Source organism: Chelonia mydas, chromosome 14 (genome assembly GCF_015237465.2).
Source record: "Chelonia mydas isolate rCheMyd1 chromosome 14, rCheMyd1.pri.v2, whole genome shotgun sequence".
Lineage (NCBI taxonomy): Eukaryota > Metazoa > Chordata > Testudines > Cheloniidae > Chelonia > Chelonia mydas.
The window spans coordinates 27269495-27288182 of record NC_051254.2 but is presented as its reverse complement, the minus strand read 5'-3'; the positions used below and the strand labels follow the sequence as shown (position 1 = coordinate 27288182).

General features: G+C 45.9%; 1 protein-coding gene across 3 annotated transcripts in view; it reads right to left on the bottom strand.

The window, feature by feature from the left end:
* LOC114021967 (zinc finger protein OZF-like) overlaps positions 1-16831 on the bottom strand; it is a 65682-nt gene extending 48851 nt beyond the window's left edge. For 2 of the 3 annotated variants that reach the window (XM_043528678.1, XM_043528679.1), the window contains exons 1-2: positions 16793-16831; positions 16132-16258 (exon numbers count right to left, since the gene is read on the bottom strand). In XM_043528678.1, the coding sequence (XP_043384613.1) occupies positions 16132-16258; positions 16793-16816 (151 nt within the window). In that variant the 5' untranslated portion in view covers positions 16817-16831. The remainder of the gene's footprint in view (positions 1-16131; positions 16259-16792) is intronic. The other variant, XM_043528675.1, reaches the window with a different exon arrangement.
* Positions 16832-18688: the final 1857 nt, after the last annotated feature.

The window sequence follows — 18688 nt, the reverse complement described above, 5'->3', positions numbered from 1 at the left end:
CCGATACTTTCTGACCCCCTCTGAATTGAGAAGAGCAGTTTTATTGATACGTCAGAGGGAAGGGGAATCTATTCTGGCTTATTGTACTACACGGTTGTTGGTATGCTCTCTGGTTGAAATCGAGGAGAAATAGGTGATGGATTTGATCTATGATGGTTTAAGGTGTTCATAGGATCTTGGATGGATTTAGATCAAGCTGGACTGATCACAGCAGCTCGGGAGGCAGAAACGGTAGTAAGTGGAGCAGGTGGTTCTTCTTGGAAGATGGTTAGTGAGGCTTCCTGCAGCTATTGGGAAGGCTATAATGGCTTCACCCACACTGACATGGGGCATGGTAGTTATAATGAAATAGGACAAGGCCGAGGATGGTACGACAGGAGATGTGGAGTGTCTAGTGGGGGATCATTGTGAGCTCAAGTATGGGTTCAACTTCAGGAAAGGGGGGCAGATATAGCTCATCTGGATGGGCAACTTCTGGAAACTATTAGCTGCTTTAAGTGATTTGATGGCAAGGACTCGATCACAGTCGACGCTGCAGCCATGAGCTAGGGCTGGTGAGACCATGGGATCAGATACAGGAGATCTGCCGGTGAGCCTTCATGGCTTGTTATCCCAGGAATTGGCTCAGATGGATGTGGCAGCTTCCCATCAGGGTAGCCACACATCTCAGTAAAAACGCCTCACCCTTAGCAACCTCTGTCCCCAAGATGGAATGTTAGTAATCACATTACAGCCCCACATAACTGGTAGATGTGGAAGCGGGGACAGAAGGAAACATATAATGGTTGCTAGCATTAATTAATACAGAAGCGAAGGCAACTTTAATTAAGTCAGTGCAGGAAGATATGCAGAGAGGGTAAATGGTTTCTTTGTTTGGATTCCACAGCAAAGAAGTAAAAGGGAGCTTACTGAAATGTCTGCTATGGGTAGTAGATCAAACTAAATTTTAAAGAGATACAGTGGTTTGTAACAGCGTGACTGAGGACGCTGTATTGGAAGTAGATGTGGTACAATGGGAGAAGTGGATAATTAATTTGGTCAAAGGCTGGTGCTAGAAAAGAGAGAGGGAGACCGTGAATGAGCAGGTCATTTCAGAAGGATTAAGAAAGTGGGAAATTTGAATGGGAAGGCATGGAAGCGGCAGTAAAGATAGTGGGGAAATTGGTAAAGTTAACTCCTCAGTATTCCTACCCAGTAAAAGCTGTTCCCCACATCAAGGAACTGTTGCAGAATTTAAAAGCACAAGGGCTAGTAGCAAAGTGTCAAAGCCCCTACAACTCCCCAACCTGGCATGTACGGAAACCAGATGGCAGATGGCATCCCACGACTGATTAATTATAAAAATTTGTAAATCTACAGTACCTAGGGTCCCAATTGTAACCAACCTTACAACTGTAATGGCCGGCGCAGTGGCCAGGGCTAAATGGTTCTCTGTACTGAACATTGCTAATTGTTTCTTTGCTATGTTATTAACCCCTTTGAATTAATAACAGGCTGAATTATAAGAACTCCTGAGTTCCTGTCAATACCAAAGAAACAAATGCCTGAGCCGGTACAAAAGACGATCTGGTCTTTTGGTTTGCAAATTTGGTGCAAACACTCAAGAAGATTTGGAGAGAAAAAAGATCAACACAAATAAAAAGAAGATCAGAAGGAACAACTGGAATATCAATGGAACATAGAAAACACAGTGATGCTTAAAGAATTGATAAACAAAGGTACAATAAAACCTAGATAAAAGAAACCCTTTCCCATTAAGTACCTGGCCAGACATGTGCAGAAACATTCTGATCAAATCAAATGATACTTTCCAAGATTTAACAATTTTCAAAATAAATGCATAGTATGTACTAATCACTAAGGCCCAGTCAGAGGCCTTGTGTGTTTTGTTTTTGTTTTGGCATGTTTACCAATGAATTTATGGAAGCAAGAAGTATGCTGTGGAATTTGCTTCGTTTTAGTGCTTGTGGGCTTGTTGGTTATGTGATTACTGAACCTATCTGTGCCACAGGACTCCACCTGAAGAATAAGCCAGAAGATTAGTTGATCAAATTTTAATACAATGAACACTTTTATTGGGCGTCCAAGCATAAGAACATAAAAATGGCCAGACTGGGTCAAACCAAAAGACCATCTAGCCCAGAATTCTGTCTTCTGACAATGGTCAATGCCAGGAGCTTCAAAGAAAAGAAACAGAACAGTCAATGATCAACTGCTGCAGCTCTTGTTCCTCATTCCCAGCTTTTGGTAAACAGAGGCTAGGGACACCATCCCTGCCCATTTTGGCTAATAGCCATTAATGGACCTGTCCTCCATGAATTTATTTGGTTCTTTTACAGAAAAACAACCACAACCCACAAAAAAACAAACAAATGAAAAAAAGGAACATCTTGTGATAGTCTTGGCCTTTGCAACATCCTTTAACAAGAAGTTCCACAGGTTAACGCTGTGTTGTGTAAATAAATAAATATTTCCTTTTGTCTATTTTGGGCCTGCTGCTTAGTAATCTCACTTGATAACCTCTGGTTCTTGTGTAATAAAAGGAAGTAAATAACACTTTCTTATTTACTTTCTCAACATCAGTCATGATTTCATAGATCTCTATCATATTCCCCCTTAGTCGTCTCTTTTCCTAGCTGAAAAGTGCCAATTTTATTAATCTCTTCTCATATAAAGTTGTTCCAGACCCCTGATCATTTTTGCTTTTTCTGTGTCTTTTTCCAATTCCAGTATATCTTATTTGAGATGTGGGCATATCATAGATTTATATAAAGGTAATAATATTTTCTGTCTTATTATCTCTCTCTTTCTTAATGATTCCCAACACTTTTAGCTTTTTGACAGCTGCTGCACATTGAATGAATGTTCTCAGGGAACTATCTACAATAATTCCAAGATCTCTTTCTTGAGTGGTAACAGCTAATTTAAATCCGATCCTTTTATAGGTACGGTTGGAATTATGTTTTCCAATGTGCATGACTTTCCATTTGTCAAGACTGAATTTCATCTGCCATTTTCTTGCCCAGTCACCCAGTTTTGTGAGATCCCTTTGTAACTCTTTGCAGTCTGTTTTGGACTTAACTATCTTAAGTAGTTTTGTATTATCTACAGATTTTGCCACCTTATTGTTTACCCCTTTCCCCCCAGATTATTAACAAATATGTTTAAGAGTACTTGGCCCAGTACAGATCTCTTGGGGACACCACTATTTATCTCTCTCCATTCTGAAAACTGACCCTTTATTCCTATTCTTTGTTTCCTATATTTGAACCATTATTCATTCTCAAAAGGACTCTCTCTCTCTTATCCTGTGACAGCTTACTTGCTTAAAAACCATTAGTAAGGGTTCAAAGGCTTTCTGAAAATCTAAGTACACTGTATTCACTGGATCATCTTGTCTAATGCTTGTTAACCCCCTCAAAAATTCTAGTAAATTAGTTTTCACTATAGTTTTTCACTTGTAAAGACAGATGCAAAGAATTCATTTAGTTTTTCTGCAATGACCTTGTCCTTCTTAAGTGTTTCAAGGTATTAAAGAAACCTTAATCACTAGTTGTGTAGCAGCCTTCTTGCTTCCGATGTACTTAAATATGAAAGAAAAATCCCCAAACCAGAAAGGAGACTCTCGGGTTAATTCTCTGAAGAAAAGTTTTGAAAGAGCTTTTGGAAAGTCTAAATTCCAGTCTTGGGGTAGATAACAGGACGGATTTGATCAAAGTCCCAGCCAAAGTAAACCTGACTGCGGGCAACAACTTGGAACCAACCCCTGCAAAAGTGCTGGAGAAAAGTCATGTTGAAGTTATTTCTCTGGTAATACTTACTTTTGCAATGTTTATTTCACTAGGATCAGAGGGAAAAGGAAGGCTGGAAAAAAGCAACGTAAAAGGAGATAAAGACATTTATATCCAGACAGCCGATTTTCTAGTACAGAAATCTGAAAACTCTATTACAGGTTTCTCCCAGGATGCCACTTGGAACTGGGGTACCACTGAGCCCTCCTAATTCACTAGTCTGGGTTTCCTTTTCATTGTAATGCTGCGCAGACCGCCAAGCCTTCGGACTGCACTTTACCAGCACACATACAGGTTGAGACACACCCAGCTGAAGCTTCATACAGAGGCTGAGCTCTGCATGGGGGACTCAGCTAAGGAACTGCCCAGCTACTCAAGTGCACAACCCCCCTCTGGGGAATAAAATTATCATGAAGTTCACCCCCTCCCTCAATGTGGAAGAAGATATGCAACAGCTTTTACCCCCTCCTCCCCCCACCCCATTTTGAATTTACACACTGGTTTTAGACAAAACAAAAATGAGTTTGTTGACTACAAAGGATAGATTTTGAGTGATTCTAGGTGGTAGCAAACAGATCAAAGCAGATTACCTGATAAATAAACAAAACTGCAACTTAATATGTTAAATAGGTAGGGTATATATTAGCAAATTCTCACCCTGAGTGATAAACAGGCAGGCAGATTCTTAAGGCACAAGCTGCCTTGACTTTGTAGCTTGGGTTTCCCAAGTTTTTATACACAGGCTAGAAATCTCTCTAGCCTGGGACTATCACTTCTCACCATTTAGTCTTTTTCCTCAGGTGTTTCCAGGTGTGTTGTCGTAGGGAGAGTGAGGTCCCCTCATGTCAGGGTTCCCTTCCCACTCTGAACTCTGGGATACAGATGTGGGGACCCACGTGAAAGACCCCCTAAGCTTATTTCTACCAGCTTAGGTTAAAAACTTCCCCAAGGCACAAATTCCCTTCCTTGTCCTTGGATGGTATTTCTGCCACCACCAAGTGATTTACACAAAAATTGAGGAAAGGGTCACTTGGAGTCCCTATTCCCCCAAAATATCCCCCCAAGCCCCTTCACCCCCTTTCCTGGGGAGGCTTGAGAATCATATACCAACCAATAGGTTAACAAAGTGAGCACAGACCAAACCCTTTGATTTTTAGTGTTCTAAAACCCAATCAGGTTCTTAAAAGAAGAACTTTATAATAAAGAAAAAAGTAAAAGAATCACACCTGCAAAATCAGGATGAAAGGTAACTTTACAGGGTAATAAAAAGATGTAAAACACAGAGGACTCTCCTCTGGACTCAGCTTCACAGTTACAAAACAGGAATAAACCTACCTCTTAGCATAGGGAAAATTTACAAGCTAAAACAAAAGATAATCTAATGCATTTCCTTGCCTTACTTACAATTTTTGTAATTTTAGATGGCTCATTTCAGGTATGTTTTCAGGAGTTGTTGTGCTTGCCTGGTCTCTCTCTCCGTCCGGAGAGGGAACAAACAAAGAGAGCACAAACAAAACCTCCCCTGCCACACACATACATGACAAATTTGAAAGTACCTTTTTGGTCAGGTGCTAACCAGGTTATTTGAGCTTCTTAACCCCTTACAGGTAAAGATTCAGTACAGCTGCCCAGGAGGGATTTTATGCTACCCTTATCTGTATGTATATGACACCTCATGGTGTCATTTCCCCCCTTTTATATCTTCTCCCCACTTGCTGGAAAGCTCTTTTGCTATGACTTGGGTCAAGCAGTTCCTATTGTGTGCTGATAGCTCTGAGAAGTTTCTATTGCCCACAGTTCCTGGGGTAATCCTTCTGGTTTGTACATTTCCTCAATAAGCCATTCACATTGTTTGGCCTTTTTACTGTTGTACCCGAAAGGCTGCTGGTGGGTGTTTTCAACCTCACAACAGGTTTCAGTAACGCATACATCCCCAAACATTATAACTTCACACACTACGATAGCACACACAATCCAATGAGATATTAACATCTAGCAGATCAAGACTTTTAGAATGCTACCTCACAAGGCATCCTATGTAAAAAACACATCCTAATTATATAACAGAAGTAAATAAGAGGGAGCCAGGGTGTCACACTCTCCATAACTCAGTAAGGGATATCAAGTTGCTAAGCCCGGTAAAGTGTATAATAAGGTGGAAGAATTGGATGTGGGAGACAGGGAAGTCTGGCATTGTATAGTAAAGGAATCAGTTTATCCCTTTGAAGCTAAGAAAGATACTCAAAAGATATGGATAGCTCATGTAACGAACCCACATAGAAACACATGCTTTGTTCAAGAATCGATTTCTAAACTATTAACAAAAGGGTGGCAAGGGACTTTAGAAAACATATGTTAGTAGTTCAGAGAGAATATAATCCAAGTAGTAAAAGATGTTGAAGGACCTCAAATGTAAGAAATTGTGTCCATGAATTGGGGACCCACGAGTCCAAAGTAATTGATACCAGAACTGGGAATTGCGGAAACCAAATATACCATATGGAGACACCCCTCAGACAGACCAACCCGCCATCTGGGGACAGGACCCCAAGAATGTATAATTCAAGGGGCTTGGTTTGAAAATGAAACAAAAATTCCAGCCAGAGGTATAAGATCAGCTGTGAAATTGTATAACACCACCGAAAATGTGGAGATATGTCAGTGAAAGTGTGATTGGTGTACACAAAACACACATTCACTGCGGCATGATAATGAATCTGTATTTAAATTGGAGCCAGAAAATGGGTGGGTAATGGTAAAAGGACATCGTCATGATACCCAATTCAAGGGATGGGAAGTGTCCAGACAAAAGTGCCCTGAAGGTCAGAAATGTGCTTTAAAATGCCATACCTCATATGGGGGTAATCTACAATACAGAGAAGGAAAAACATGGGTTAGTGTAACCAAATTGACACAAGAACATCACAATGTAACTAACCATTCCCCTGAATGTATGGAATGGTAAATTTCAAATTATGATCATAGCCATAGATATATACACAATGGATATAGATTTAAAATTTTTGTAAATTTAATCCTTCAGGATTGGATGATAGACAGTCATTATCCAAATTGTTCTAAATGAGTTGCAAAATACAAAACATGTTGGTTTTGGGATGTGGGAAGAAGAGGGATGGTTAAAAGAGACACAGTCTGGGAAACATTTAATACTGGGATGGGATTAGGAAATACACGGAGTCTCTCCACCTTGAGAGAGAGAGTAAAAGAAACTCCGGGACAATTGGTACAATCAGCACATACTGGGGAACAAGGGGAAATCATGGAACAGGAAATGGGATAATCTGTAATGAAATTAAGTGAATTATTAGGGAAAAGTGTTTTGGGACAAGAAATATTTGCTCAGGATTTTCTTGGGGAGAAGCGTGTAGAGAAGTCCTGGCAATTTTGGGAGAACAATGGAGAGATATCTTGAAACAAAGTCAGAGAGATAATTGGCCAGAGATACTTAATTGGGCATTGAGTTATTATTCTTATCTTATCTATTCTTATTAATCAGTCATTCCAAGATACCTGGAAAGTGCAAGTGCATACATGTACCATACGCCGGTGCAGCCATGTCCTTTTTGGTATAGCCAACGGAGAGGCACAAGAAGTGTACCCAGTAATATATACAAGTGCCTGGGGAATAAAACAGGGTACTACGAAATCATATCAGAGGGAAATGGATTGTGGTAAATACCCAGAGAGGGATGAAGACAAACTAATAAATTGTGGTAGCCAAATAAAAAATGGGGTAACCTTACCATGAAAAATGGTTGGTGGGTTCTGTACGAAATAAATCAAAACACATGTTGGCATCTGTTAGAATATAGATATTCGGGCCTGCCTGTAAAGGCCTATACTTGAAGAATTTAGGTGTATTTTTATTACTTAGCTAGTTATAGAGGTATAAAACAAAGAATCAAAATCACAAGTCTGCCTGTGTACGGGCCTTGTCTCACTAGGATAGTCTGAGGCTAAGCAGCAGGGGCAGCCATAGGCTGGGAAGCGACCGGTCACATCCTCACATTCCAAACTAGTCACATTGAAATAAGGTTCTATTGGGCTGTTAGGAATACAATCTTGTCCTGATACTGCCTATCGCCTCCAGATAAAGATGGTTAAAGAAAACTTAGTTAGATTGCATTCTGTCTGGCAAGAAATCACTTATCAATGGTTGTGATTGTGAAACTCTCATTTCTGTATTGCTTTATCTTTATGGCCCTCACTTTTCTATTGTTAATCTGTCTGCTTCTCTAATTCTTTCTGTCTGCTGTATAATTAATTTTGCTAGGTGTAAGTTAATTAGGGTAGTGGGATATAATTGTTTAGAGAATTATGTTACAATATGTTAGGATTGGTTAGATAGATTTCAGTAAAATGATTGGTTAAGGTATAGCTGAGAATATTACTATATAAACTGGGGTCAAACAGGAAGTAGGCAGGGAAACTGGAATCATGCTTGCTAGATATTAACCCCAATAAACATCGCACTGTCTGCACTTCGGACTTCTGGTCTTTTGCTGTTGCTGTCTGTGTGACAAGAACGAGGGAAGTGGGAGAGTGGAGGACAGCCCTCTAACAGCATCAAAAGAAAAAGGGTAATGTAAGAATAAATAACCAAACCCGGCCTACGGACCAAGGAATGTAGTATAAGCAATACCACTGACACCCCCACAAGACTGAAACCTTTATAACTCGCCCTAGATTGACATTGCCAAATTTGGAGGAAAGAGAATGGAATTATACAATTTGGGATATGGAAATATAGACAAATTAAGGAACATTAAATCAAATCAAATAACCACCCAGACTTGTAATAACTGTAAAATATGAAATTGTTGAAGAAGTTGTAGAAAAATAAGGTCTGAAATGTGTGCCTAGTACGATATTGTATGTCAAGTGGCAGAATGGAGTGACATTGAATGGGCAATGTTATTGTGGATTTGTGAAACAACTGTATCATTTCTGCTATGCTTCTGGCTCGGGCACCAAATGTGTAAGCAATATAAAAAAAGACATGCATTGCTGATTAAGATTAAAAAAAAATATGCTTGGGGAATTGAGGCTCACTAGGGAGACGTGCATTGTATAACCTTATACTGCTTGTGTAATTCTTCCTCAGATAAACTGTTGTGCATTAAGTATCCTGAATCTGATTTGTTCACTGTCCCGGTAAACATTCTGCCCAGTTGTGGGCTGTTAAAGATCCCTTTCAACACACAGTAATATCCTTATCCTCTATTTATTAGCAATGACCAAAACAGTCAGAATACACACGCTAAGCAGACAATGCTCATCACTCCCAATAGGGCAGACAAACTTTTCCTGTTGTCCAGTCTGGGTCAGGTGATCTGGGGGACTCCAGCTTTGGCAGGGTGTTGAAGTGTTGGAGCTCTGATCTTGAGCTGTGTCCTGAAGTTGGTTCCCAAAGAATTTCCTTTTGGACCCCAGTTTATACAGTGAAACTTGAGTCCTGCTTAGCTGTACCTTAACCAATCATTTTATTAAAATGTTACTAACCAATCCTAACATATTGTCACAAAACTCTCTAGCCAATCATACCCCACCACCTTAACTGATTTACACCGCGCAAAATTAATTATTCAACAGACAGAAACAATCAAAGAACCAGACAGAGACCGTACAGATAAGGAATAGAGAAGTGGGGACCATAAAGACAAAGCAATAAAGAAATGTGGGTTTCACAACCACAACTATTGTGGCACCTTAGAGACTAACAAGTCCTCCTTTTCTTTTCGCGAATACAGACTAACACGGCTGCTACTCTGAAAACGATTGATAAGTGATCTTTTGCCAGGCAGCATGCTGTCAAACTGTTTTCCTTAACCATCTTAAGAACTGGCAGCTCTGGTCTGAGCACGGGCAGCAGGTATAATAGGCAAAGGGAGGCTAAGTCTCCCCTAGCGCAGCCACCAGTGGACGCCTTGGCTGTGATGGTCCCGACTTTCTGCGCCTCTTCCCCTCCCTGCTTCACTCCTTTCCTGAGGCCCCCACCGCCGGCTGCTACCTGGTGAGTCCCTCCTCTCTGCTCCTCCACTCCACCTCCCCACCCAGGAGGTTCCCATTGCTCGCTGTGTCCCTCCCCGGAGGGGCAGGGGCAGGCGGCTTGGGGCGGCTCAGCGGCCTGTAGCTTGGGCTGCTGCTCAGGCCAGTGCTCCTCCTGCCACGGTGGGCGTGGCAGGGCTCGGGGCTCCTGCGGGTGAGTAGAAGGGCTGGGGTCTCGGGCAGAAGGGGTGGGGCCGGGGGCACTGCTCCCTCTAAATACTCCGGCTTTTTTTTTGCTTCAGCGGCGGCACAGAAGAAATTATTTGGGCGCACGGCCGGTTAAAAATTAGAGGGAACGTTGGCCGGGGGACTAGCCTCCCCGAAGAGCCCTTCAGGGTTGAGCGGAAAAGGGTGCACTGTTCTATGACGACAACGCCTATCAGGGCTGACAAACTCACTGCTCCTCAGGCATTGCTTTCATAGTATTTATCCACAGAGGGTCATGGGCGGCCTCTAATAAAGGCTCAGGTCACACTGGTCCTCAGGATCATTGTAAGACATGTGGGCAGAGGATGAACTATGTTTGTGTACCAGAAAGTGTTTTATAGTCTGAATCCAGGCAGGGTTGACAAACCAGTTTTGCCAGACAAAGGGATAGCTAGTCATCTCTCTCCCAAAGTTCATAGGTAGATTAAGCGTTGTAAAGAACACAGTTGCAGCCCTATTTGCATATAGGAATGGTTCTCAACCAGGGGTACGTGCCCCCCCTGGGGCTACACAGAGATCTTCCAGGGGGTACATCAACTCATCTAGATATTTGCCTAGTTTTACAACAGGCTACATAAAAAGCACTAGCAAAGTCAGGACAAACTAAAATTTCAGGCAGACAATCATTTCTGTATACGGCTCTATATATTATACACTGAAATGTAAGGACAATATTTATATTCCAATTGATTTATTTTATAAAATTGTATGGTAAAAACGAGAAAGGAAGCCATTGTTCAGTAATAGTGGCTCTGACACTTTTGTATGTTCATGTCTGATTTTGTAAGCAAGTTGTTTTTAAGTGAGTAACTTGGGGGTAGGCAAGACAAATCAGACTCCTGAAAGGGGTGCAGTGGTTGGGAAAGGTTGAGAGCCATCAGAAAAAGCACACCGGAGAACAAACAATCTGGGGTGGGGGCACGTCAGCAGTTTACTGGACTATAACTGGGGACAAGAACCGCACCCTGCAAGCCTTCAGGAAGGAAACAGGAGAGCACGTTTTGCATTCATCAGAAGGGGGATCCCAGTGATGGTGGTTGTTGACCCTGGGAGAATGCTTTAGACATTGATTTCACGTGTTTAAGTTAAACTCAGACTATCTGAATCCTGTTATACCTGGTGTTTGATGTGTAACCAGTTGGTCTGATTGCTTCGCTCACTCTCTCTTCAATCTTAATCTTTGTTGATAAACGCCTGTTTGTTTTCACTACAAATATACCTCAATGCTGTGATGTTATATTCGCAAAAAGAAAAGGAGTACTTGTGGCACCTTAGAGACTAACCAATTTATTTGAGCCTCTAAGGTGCCACAAGTACTCTTTTTCTTTTTGCGAATACAGACTAACACAGCTGCTACTCTGAAACCTGATGTTATATTGGTGCTCATCCTCAGGTCAATCAAACAAGCTGGTATTGTCCCTTTGGGGACAGCTTACCTGGGCATTTCTGAGTGTCCAGTGGAGAGGGGCTGGACACTGCAGAAGGACACGTCAGAGGAGCTGGAGGATGAGGTCGCGCCTAGTGTTAACCTGCAAGGCAAAGTAAGGACTGGTTGAGCCCTGGGGAGTTTGGGTGGGGAGTTAAAAGGCCTGGAGGTGACAAGGAACTGACACCCAGTTCAGCAGAAGCATGTTCCCCTCGTGCTGAGGCAGGGGGGTAACAAGGAGATTCACAGTTCGGGGCACCCTGTGAAAACATCACAGCCGGAACCTGCAGTGTGTGGAGCTCAGGGATGGTGAAATAACACCTCCAAGGGGCTTAAAAATCAACCATCCACCTCCAATGCTGGGGATTCCACAAGCTCCCTTGGAAGCTATTCCAGGGCTTTAATACCTGTATGGTTAGAAAGTTTTCCTAATCCCTACCCTAAATCTCCCTTGCTGCAGTTTAACACTTTTACTTCTCGTCCTAATTTCAGTGGCCACGGAGAACAGCTGATCCCCAGTCTCTGTATAACAGCCCGTAGCATGGCTGCAGACCATCGCCAGGCTGCTTTTCTCAAGACTAATTGACCCACTTCTTTTAACCTTCCCCCACAGCTTAGGTTTTCTAAACTTCCGTTCATTTTTTGTTGCTCTCCTCAGGACTCGATCCGATTTGTCCTCATCTTTCCTAAAGTGTGGTGCCCAGAACTGGACACAGGACTCCAGCTGAGGCCTCCCCAGTGCCAAGCAGAGCGGGACAACGACCTCCCGCAGCTTACATTCAACACTCACGTTAATACACCCCAGAATGATACAGCCTTTTCCCCAGCTGCATCAACGGCTGACAGCCAGACAGCCGCGGAGTCCATTAAAGACCATCCCCCCTTACCTCCATTATTCAAGACACTGGGAGTTTGAGAAACTCAATTCTACTTTATTCTTTTCCAAGCAAGTAATAAAAGCTAAATCCCCACCCCCACCACCCATCCAAGGCCCAGCCCAGCACATTGGTGCTTCCAGCACTCATGTACCCCAAGGAAGGAGGAACAAGTTAAAACTGGTAGGAAAGCGCTCACAATCCATGAGAGAGGAATTTCCCCTGCCTCTTCCTCTCAGCAATGGGGAGACGCTGACCCCTCTCCACATCAGTCCTCTTGGGGCATCATTGGTAGCCCTTTAGAGTTCAAGTATGACTTTACCCAGCACTCGTAGGACATTTCCTCTCTCTCTGGGACACGTGCAGTGAGTTCACAGTTCACAGCCTCAGCTCTCTGGCTCGCAAGAGTAAACAGTGCCCTTTCAAGGCCCTGCCCACCCAGCCACCCTCTCCACCTCCTGATTGTATCTCACATCTCTGCAGGATCAGGCAGTCACTTCGTTTCCCATTTTAGTCTCGACTCTTGGAGTGCGTATCCAGCACTCACCCTCATTGTTTTTGCAGACAGATACTCATAATTTTCATTGTTCTAAGAGAGAGAAAAATCTCACAACAAAGGCTAGGGAAACGTGAAAAAAAAATGAGAAAGGACTATTTTGGAAAGTGATCATTTGTCTTTTGAAGTCCTCAATAAATCTGAGCTCCATCCTGTCAGAATAATTTAATATCAAAATATGTGATAGAACAGCCTTCACCAAAAAGAGAAAACCCACAATCCAGGGTGGGCTATAAACCACTTTCCTGTTCATGAATGAAATCCCAGAGAATCTTAAGATTCAAAATCTGGAGAACATATTTACCCATTTCCTTCTGAACAGGCCAAACCTGCTTTACTCAGCACTGCTGCATTATTTGGCTGTGTTATTGACAAAAGTTTTAAAGCATCATCGTCATAAAAAAAAAGAGGAAAACAAGACAAACCTAACTAAAAACTTCCTGTCTACAAATGATCTGGATTTGCTTGGAAAAACTCCAGATGCCACTTTACCAATAGATGGAGGCTGGGATTTGTAGACCTGAATTTATGGGGGCTAGTTTGTTATGGCTCACCAGTGATCTGATTAGAAGAATTTAGGTTCGTGTTCCAATTCAGGCTCCCAGGGGGATAAAGAACACAGATAGTCTACATCAGGAGCGGACTCTTGGGGTGTGTGGCAAGGGCACTGACACTGAGGGCAATACCAGAGTTTTAAGATCTTTATTAAAACAAGTGAAAAAGCAATCAAAGCTACAAGGCACAGAGTCACAAATAAGTAATACAATTCTAAAGTTCCTGGTGCTAACATTCCTATTCTAAAGACTATTTAAGGTAGCATGTTCACACCCTTCCCTGAAGACCAGGTAGTAGGAGACAGAAGACCAGCCTTGTCTCTGGCATGCCCGATAGATTTGATGGTCTAGGTCGAAGTCAGGACCGGATGACAAGTAGCTATGTTGCCAACCTGAGCGGATAGCTTAATAGAAGGTATAAAAAGTGACGAACGAGCAACCCCTCTGGGTTGTTTGCCCTTTTATGGGGTTTATTTATAATTTATTGAATGCTGGTGTATAAGAAAGAAACAGCACAAAAATTAAATGCTTTTCAGCATAACCAGGAGCAGTGCGAGGATGTCTGGGAATGAGACACTCTCACTCCAAAGGGGGGAATTAGTGACTCTAACAATCACTCTGCTAATGGGGGATTGGAATAAACTGCTCAGGGTCAGTCTAGACTAGAAAAAGGGGAGGCGGAACAAAGGAGATGCTCTAGCTAATCCCAACCACTTTTCCTGCCCTAGACAGACACTCGGAGACTGATATTATCACTCCCCATTTATTCCCTCTCTGAAAGGCACAGATTTGTCTCAGGTCACTCCGCAAGCTGCTGGCAGAGTTGGGAACAGACCTTAGGTCTCCTGAGTCCCAGGCCAGTGCTCTATCCACTAGGCAATGCTCCTGCTCTCACAGAGGCTGATGCTGCTGTAGCAGAGGTGGAAAATCCAGGCTTCCAAGAAAAGACCCTGTGGAAATCAGTCTCTGCTAATGCTGCTGTCTGAATGCAGAGGGGGCAAGGAGAAGGGGCAGAGGGGGTGAGTGACGAGAGGCAGCATCTCTCTACCCCTGTGCTCTCCCTCGCCTCTTATCCCATGATCCCCAAACAGGAGTGTCCTTCTCCTCATTTCCATGGCAGGGGGATCCCGGCTGGGAGGGGAAGGGAGAGGGGGGAACTTCAGCCAGGCTGGAGGAGTTTCCTCTCTCCCTTCCCCGACCTGTGTCCCATCATCTCAGCAGTCAGGGCTGCAGCAGGAAGTGGGGAGGGGCTGATGGGGGTTTCCACTCCTCTGCCTGGGGTTTGCTTAAATCAGGCAGAGCCAGAGGGTCACTGAACAGGTGATGCTCGGCTGCTGCTGGATCCTCACCCCAGCGATGGGAAGCTGCAACACAGTGACTGTTGGGGAGATGGAGACATTGGATTCTACCTCCAAATCCCACCCAAACACTCCCACGGAATGAAAGTGAGGGAGGTAATTCCCGACAGCTAACAGGGTGGGTGGGGAGCCGTGACTGATATTTGCCTCGATGCTACGACACCTGCTGACGGCGGCCCTGACCTGGGTGAGATGGGGCAGAACTGAGGACTGTCGTTCACAGCACATTTTTGAGAGTCCCAGCTTTCTCCTTTACTCGCCAGATGTTTCTGTCTCAGTTTCCCTGGTTTCTCACCTGTGCGGGTGCCTCTCGGCCTCTTCCTTTCTTCAGAGGCCTGGAGAGCTGGGACCCACGGCTCTTCCCCTTGTTCCAGCCGAGCGATCAGGTCAGGTGTGGGAACGGGAAATCCTGCACAGGGGGTGAAATCAGGCAAGTTCAGGGCGCATGGAGTCTTGGTGGAGTATTTGTCACAAGGAACATGTCCTGAGTTAAACCTGACCCTATGGGGGGAAGGATAGCTCAGTGGTTTGAGCATTGGCCTGCTAAACCCAGAGTTGTGAGTTCAATCCTTGCAGGGGCCATTTAGTGATCTGGGACAAAAACTGGGGATTGGTCCTGCTTTGAGCAGGGGGTTGGACTAGATGACCTCCTGAGGTCCCTTCCAACCCTGATATTCTATGATTATATGGGACACCTTGGGAGCAGCAGACTTCTGGGGCTGGGGGTGGAGTGTTGTCACGCCCCCACTAGGAGTTCTCAGGATAGATGCGCTCTGGGGGACTTGCTGGCACACACCGCTCGGGTTTTAAACTCCTGCCTATTTCCAAACCTGCAGATGGGCACTGGAACTAGCGGTGCTGGGGCTGTTGCTGCACCCTGGGGCTTGAAGTGGTTTCCATTCTATCCAAAGTTTACAGTTTGGTTCAATGGCTCTCAGCCCCCCACTGTGCAGATTGGTCCCGCACCCCTGTGCCTGCAGTACGGAAAGCCCTCCCCATGGATAGGCCCAAAAGGACCTGTGAACGGCGTGTGAAGGAGAAATAATACAGGCAGGACAATCCCCTGCTTCTGGCCCCTTGACAGCTGGAGACATGGGGATGAATTAGCCTGTCCATTAGGCTTCTGACTCCCCTCTTCCCTTGAATGGGGTATGGAGATGCAAGTCTCTCTCACTGTGGAGCTGTGAACCATGCGACCCTCCTCCTCCAGTCCAGCTGATCAGGGAAGAACCTGACCAGATTCAGACACACAGACCCCACGGCTTCCAATAGCTGAGGGCACAGGAATCCCTTACCCAGTGAGGTCACCGTCTCAGAGGTCTCCTGCATGACGTCCCTGTAGAGGGCTCTCTGAGCGGGGTCCAGCAGAGCCCCCTGCCCCTGGGTGAAATACACAGCCACCTCCTCGAAGGTCACCGGCATCTGAAACAACAAGAATTCCCCACTGAGCACGGGCTGCCCCAGCCACAATATCAGTATTCATGGGGGAGGAGGCCCAGAGTAGCAGAATCCCATCCCCACCCTGCTCAGAGCAGCCAGGAGGCTTCAGGGGGTGGGAGATGGTGAGAGCTCCTTGTCCCCCCCCAGCACGGAGCAGGGCAGGGTCTTCTCATTTCCCACACGCCTGCCAGCCACAGGCTGATACGGGAAGCAGAGCTCTGAGCCGGGGGCAGGGACAGGAATCCCGACAGCTTCCCTTCGTATTTCACAGCAACCTCTGGCCAGTGGGGTCAGTTTTCCCAGCCCTGCCTGGGGGGGTGCTCCCTGTTTCAGAAATGGAGGAATGCTCCCCCCACACACACACCGGCCAATGGGCCTGTTCAGAAAATCAGGCCCAGGTTGATCATGTCCCAGCAGGTTTATCACAGCCTGTCTCTTCCCCACCTCCCATTGTGTGTTTCCTGCCCTTCCCCCTCTACAGCAACTCCCCCCTGCAGCTCCCTGAAAATCCCCTACCTGAGCTGGCTCCATCACAGCCATTTCCCGTCCCTGTCCCCTGGAAGACGGGATGATCTGGAGTGAAAAGTGGATGTGATTCCTCAGCCTGTCAGGGCGAGAGGGGAGACGGGGGAGGTTTCAGAAGGGGCTTGAGTCCATGTCACACCCCGATTCCCCCCAGGCTCCCTCCCTGCAGACAGACACTCTGGGCTCTGCCACGCTGGGAAAACCCTCAGTCACTTTATTACAACACAGACCCGGCCCCTCCCACCAGCACTGAACCCCCTGAGACACTTTTAAACCCTCCCAGGGCAGAGTCTCTGAGACAAATGCTAGAAAAGAGCAGAATCAAAGGAGCCACTTTGGGCGATCCCCCCTGACATTGGCCCCGAGGGCAGTGTGTCCCCCCAGCAGCACAGTGACTTGACTGGTGGCAAAATCTGGCTTTTCCTCTGTCAGCTCCTCCCCTTGTTCCCAGAAGAGTCAGGCTGCCCAGGGGTGATGCAGGGAATGGATCTGGGCAGGGCTGGGAGCTGGGAACCTCCCTCCCCACTTCTTGCTCCTGCTGCCCCTTTCGGTCTCACCATTCCCCTTCCTGTCTCCTTCCCTCTCCCCTCTGCCTGGGAGAACTGGGGACTGTCCCGTTCCCATGGGCGTTTGCTCTCCAGTGTGAGCCTGGCTGTGTCACTGAGGGCAGCAGCTCTGGGACCCGCAGACACAGGGGAGCCTCCCCCCCCTCCCCCGGTACAAACTCAGCAGCAGGTCCCTGAAAGGGGCCCTTTGTACAGAGTCACTTTTCTGCCCGGCCCCAGCCCTTTTCCCCAGGGTCTCTCCCCATCCCCTGCAGGCTCCGGCTCAGGGGCTGATGTCGGCAGAGCCCGGGGATGCTCGAGGGGGCTACTTCCAGGTCCAGCGAAAGTCCCCACCCGGGCTGGGCCCAGAGGGGGGGTGTTAATGAAGGTCTGTCCCTGGCACAGACCCCACTGGGGAGCAGCAGTTTCACAGTCTGGGCTCTCAGGTAGAGGAGGCAGAGGGGTGTCTGACCCAGGGACCTCAATTCAAGGGCTCTAATATCAAGAGCAGAGAGACACACACACACCTCCTCCTCTCCGTGAGCAATAACCGGAGCCCTTTGGTGGCAGCAGCTAATGACTGAGCCTCCCTGTCCTGCCCCTGCAGCCCCCAGGGACAGGCAGGCAGAGACTGATCCCATCGGCCCATCCGCACTCACCCCCATGCCAGAGCCAGCAGTGACTCCGGTCTGACACCGGTGTGGCTGAGATCTGAATCCTGTCTGGAAATCAGACCAGGGCCCTGGGGAGCCCCAAACACTCAGGAGACAGACCCCCAAATCATGAGTGTGTCTGAAAATAATAAATCGGGAGCAGGGCATTGCTTGGTGAGTCTCTCCTCTCCTCTCTTCCACTACACCTCCCCCGACCCTGGAGGTTCCCACCACTTGCTGTGTCCCTCCTCGGGGTGGCTCGGGATGGTGCTCGGGCCGGCCTGGGGGTTGGGCGGGTGCTTGGTCCAGTGCTCCTCTGGCCGTGGTGGGAGTGGGGCAGCCTTGGGGCTCCAGCAGGTGAGGGGAGTGGAAGGGGCAGGACCTCGGGCAGAAGGGGTGGGGCCAGGGCGCGAGCCTCCCTGAAAGGGGGTTTCACCTGCCGCTCATGGGTGTGACACTAACAGTCCTTCAGTGTTGACCGGAAAAGGGTGCATTGTTCTATGAGGGCAATGACTCGTTTACACTGCTCTATATACCATACGCTGAGATGAAAGTACAATATTTATACAATACTTATATTCCAGTTGATTTATTTTATAAAATTATATGGTAACAATGAGAAAGGAAGCACTTTTTAAGTAACAGTGTGGCTGTGACACTTTTGTATTGGTATGTCCGATTTTGTAAGT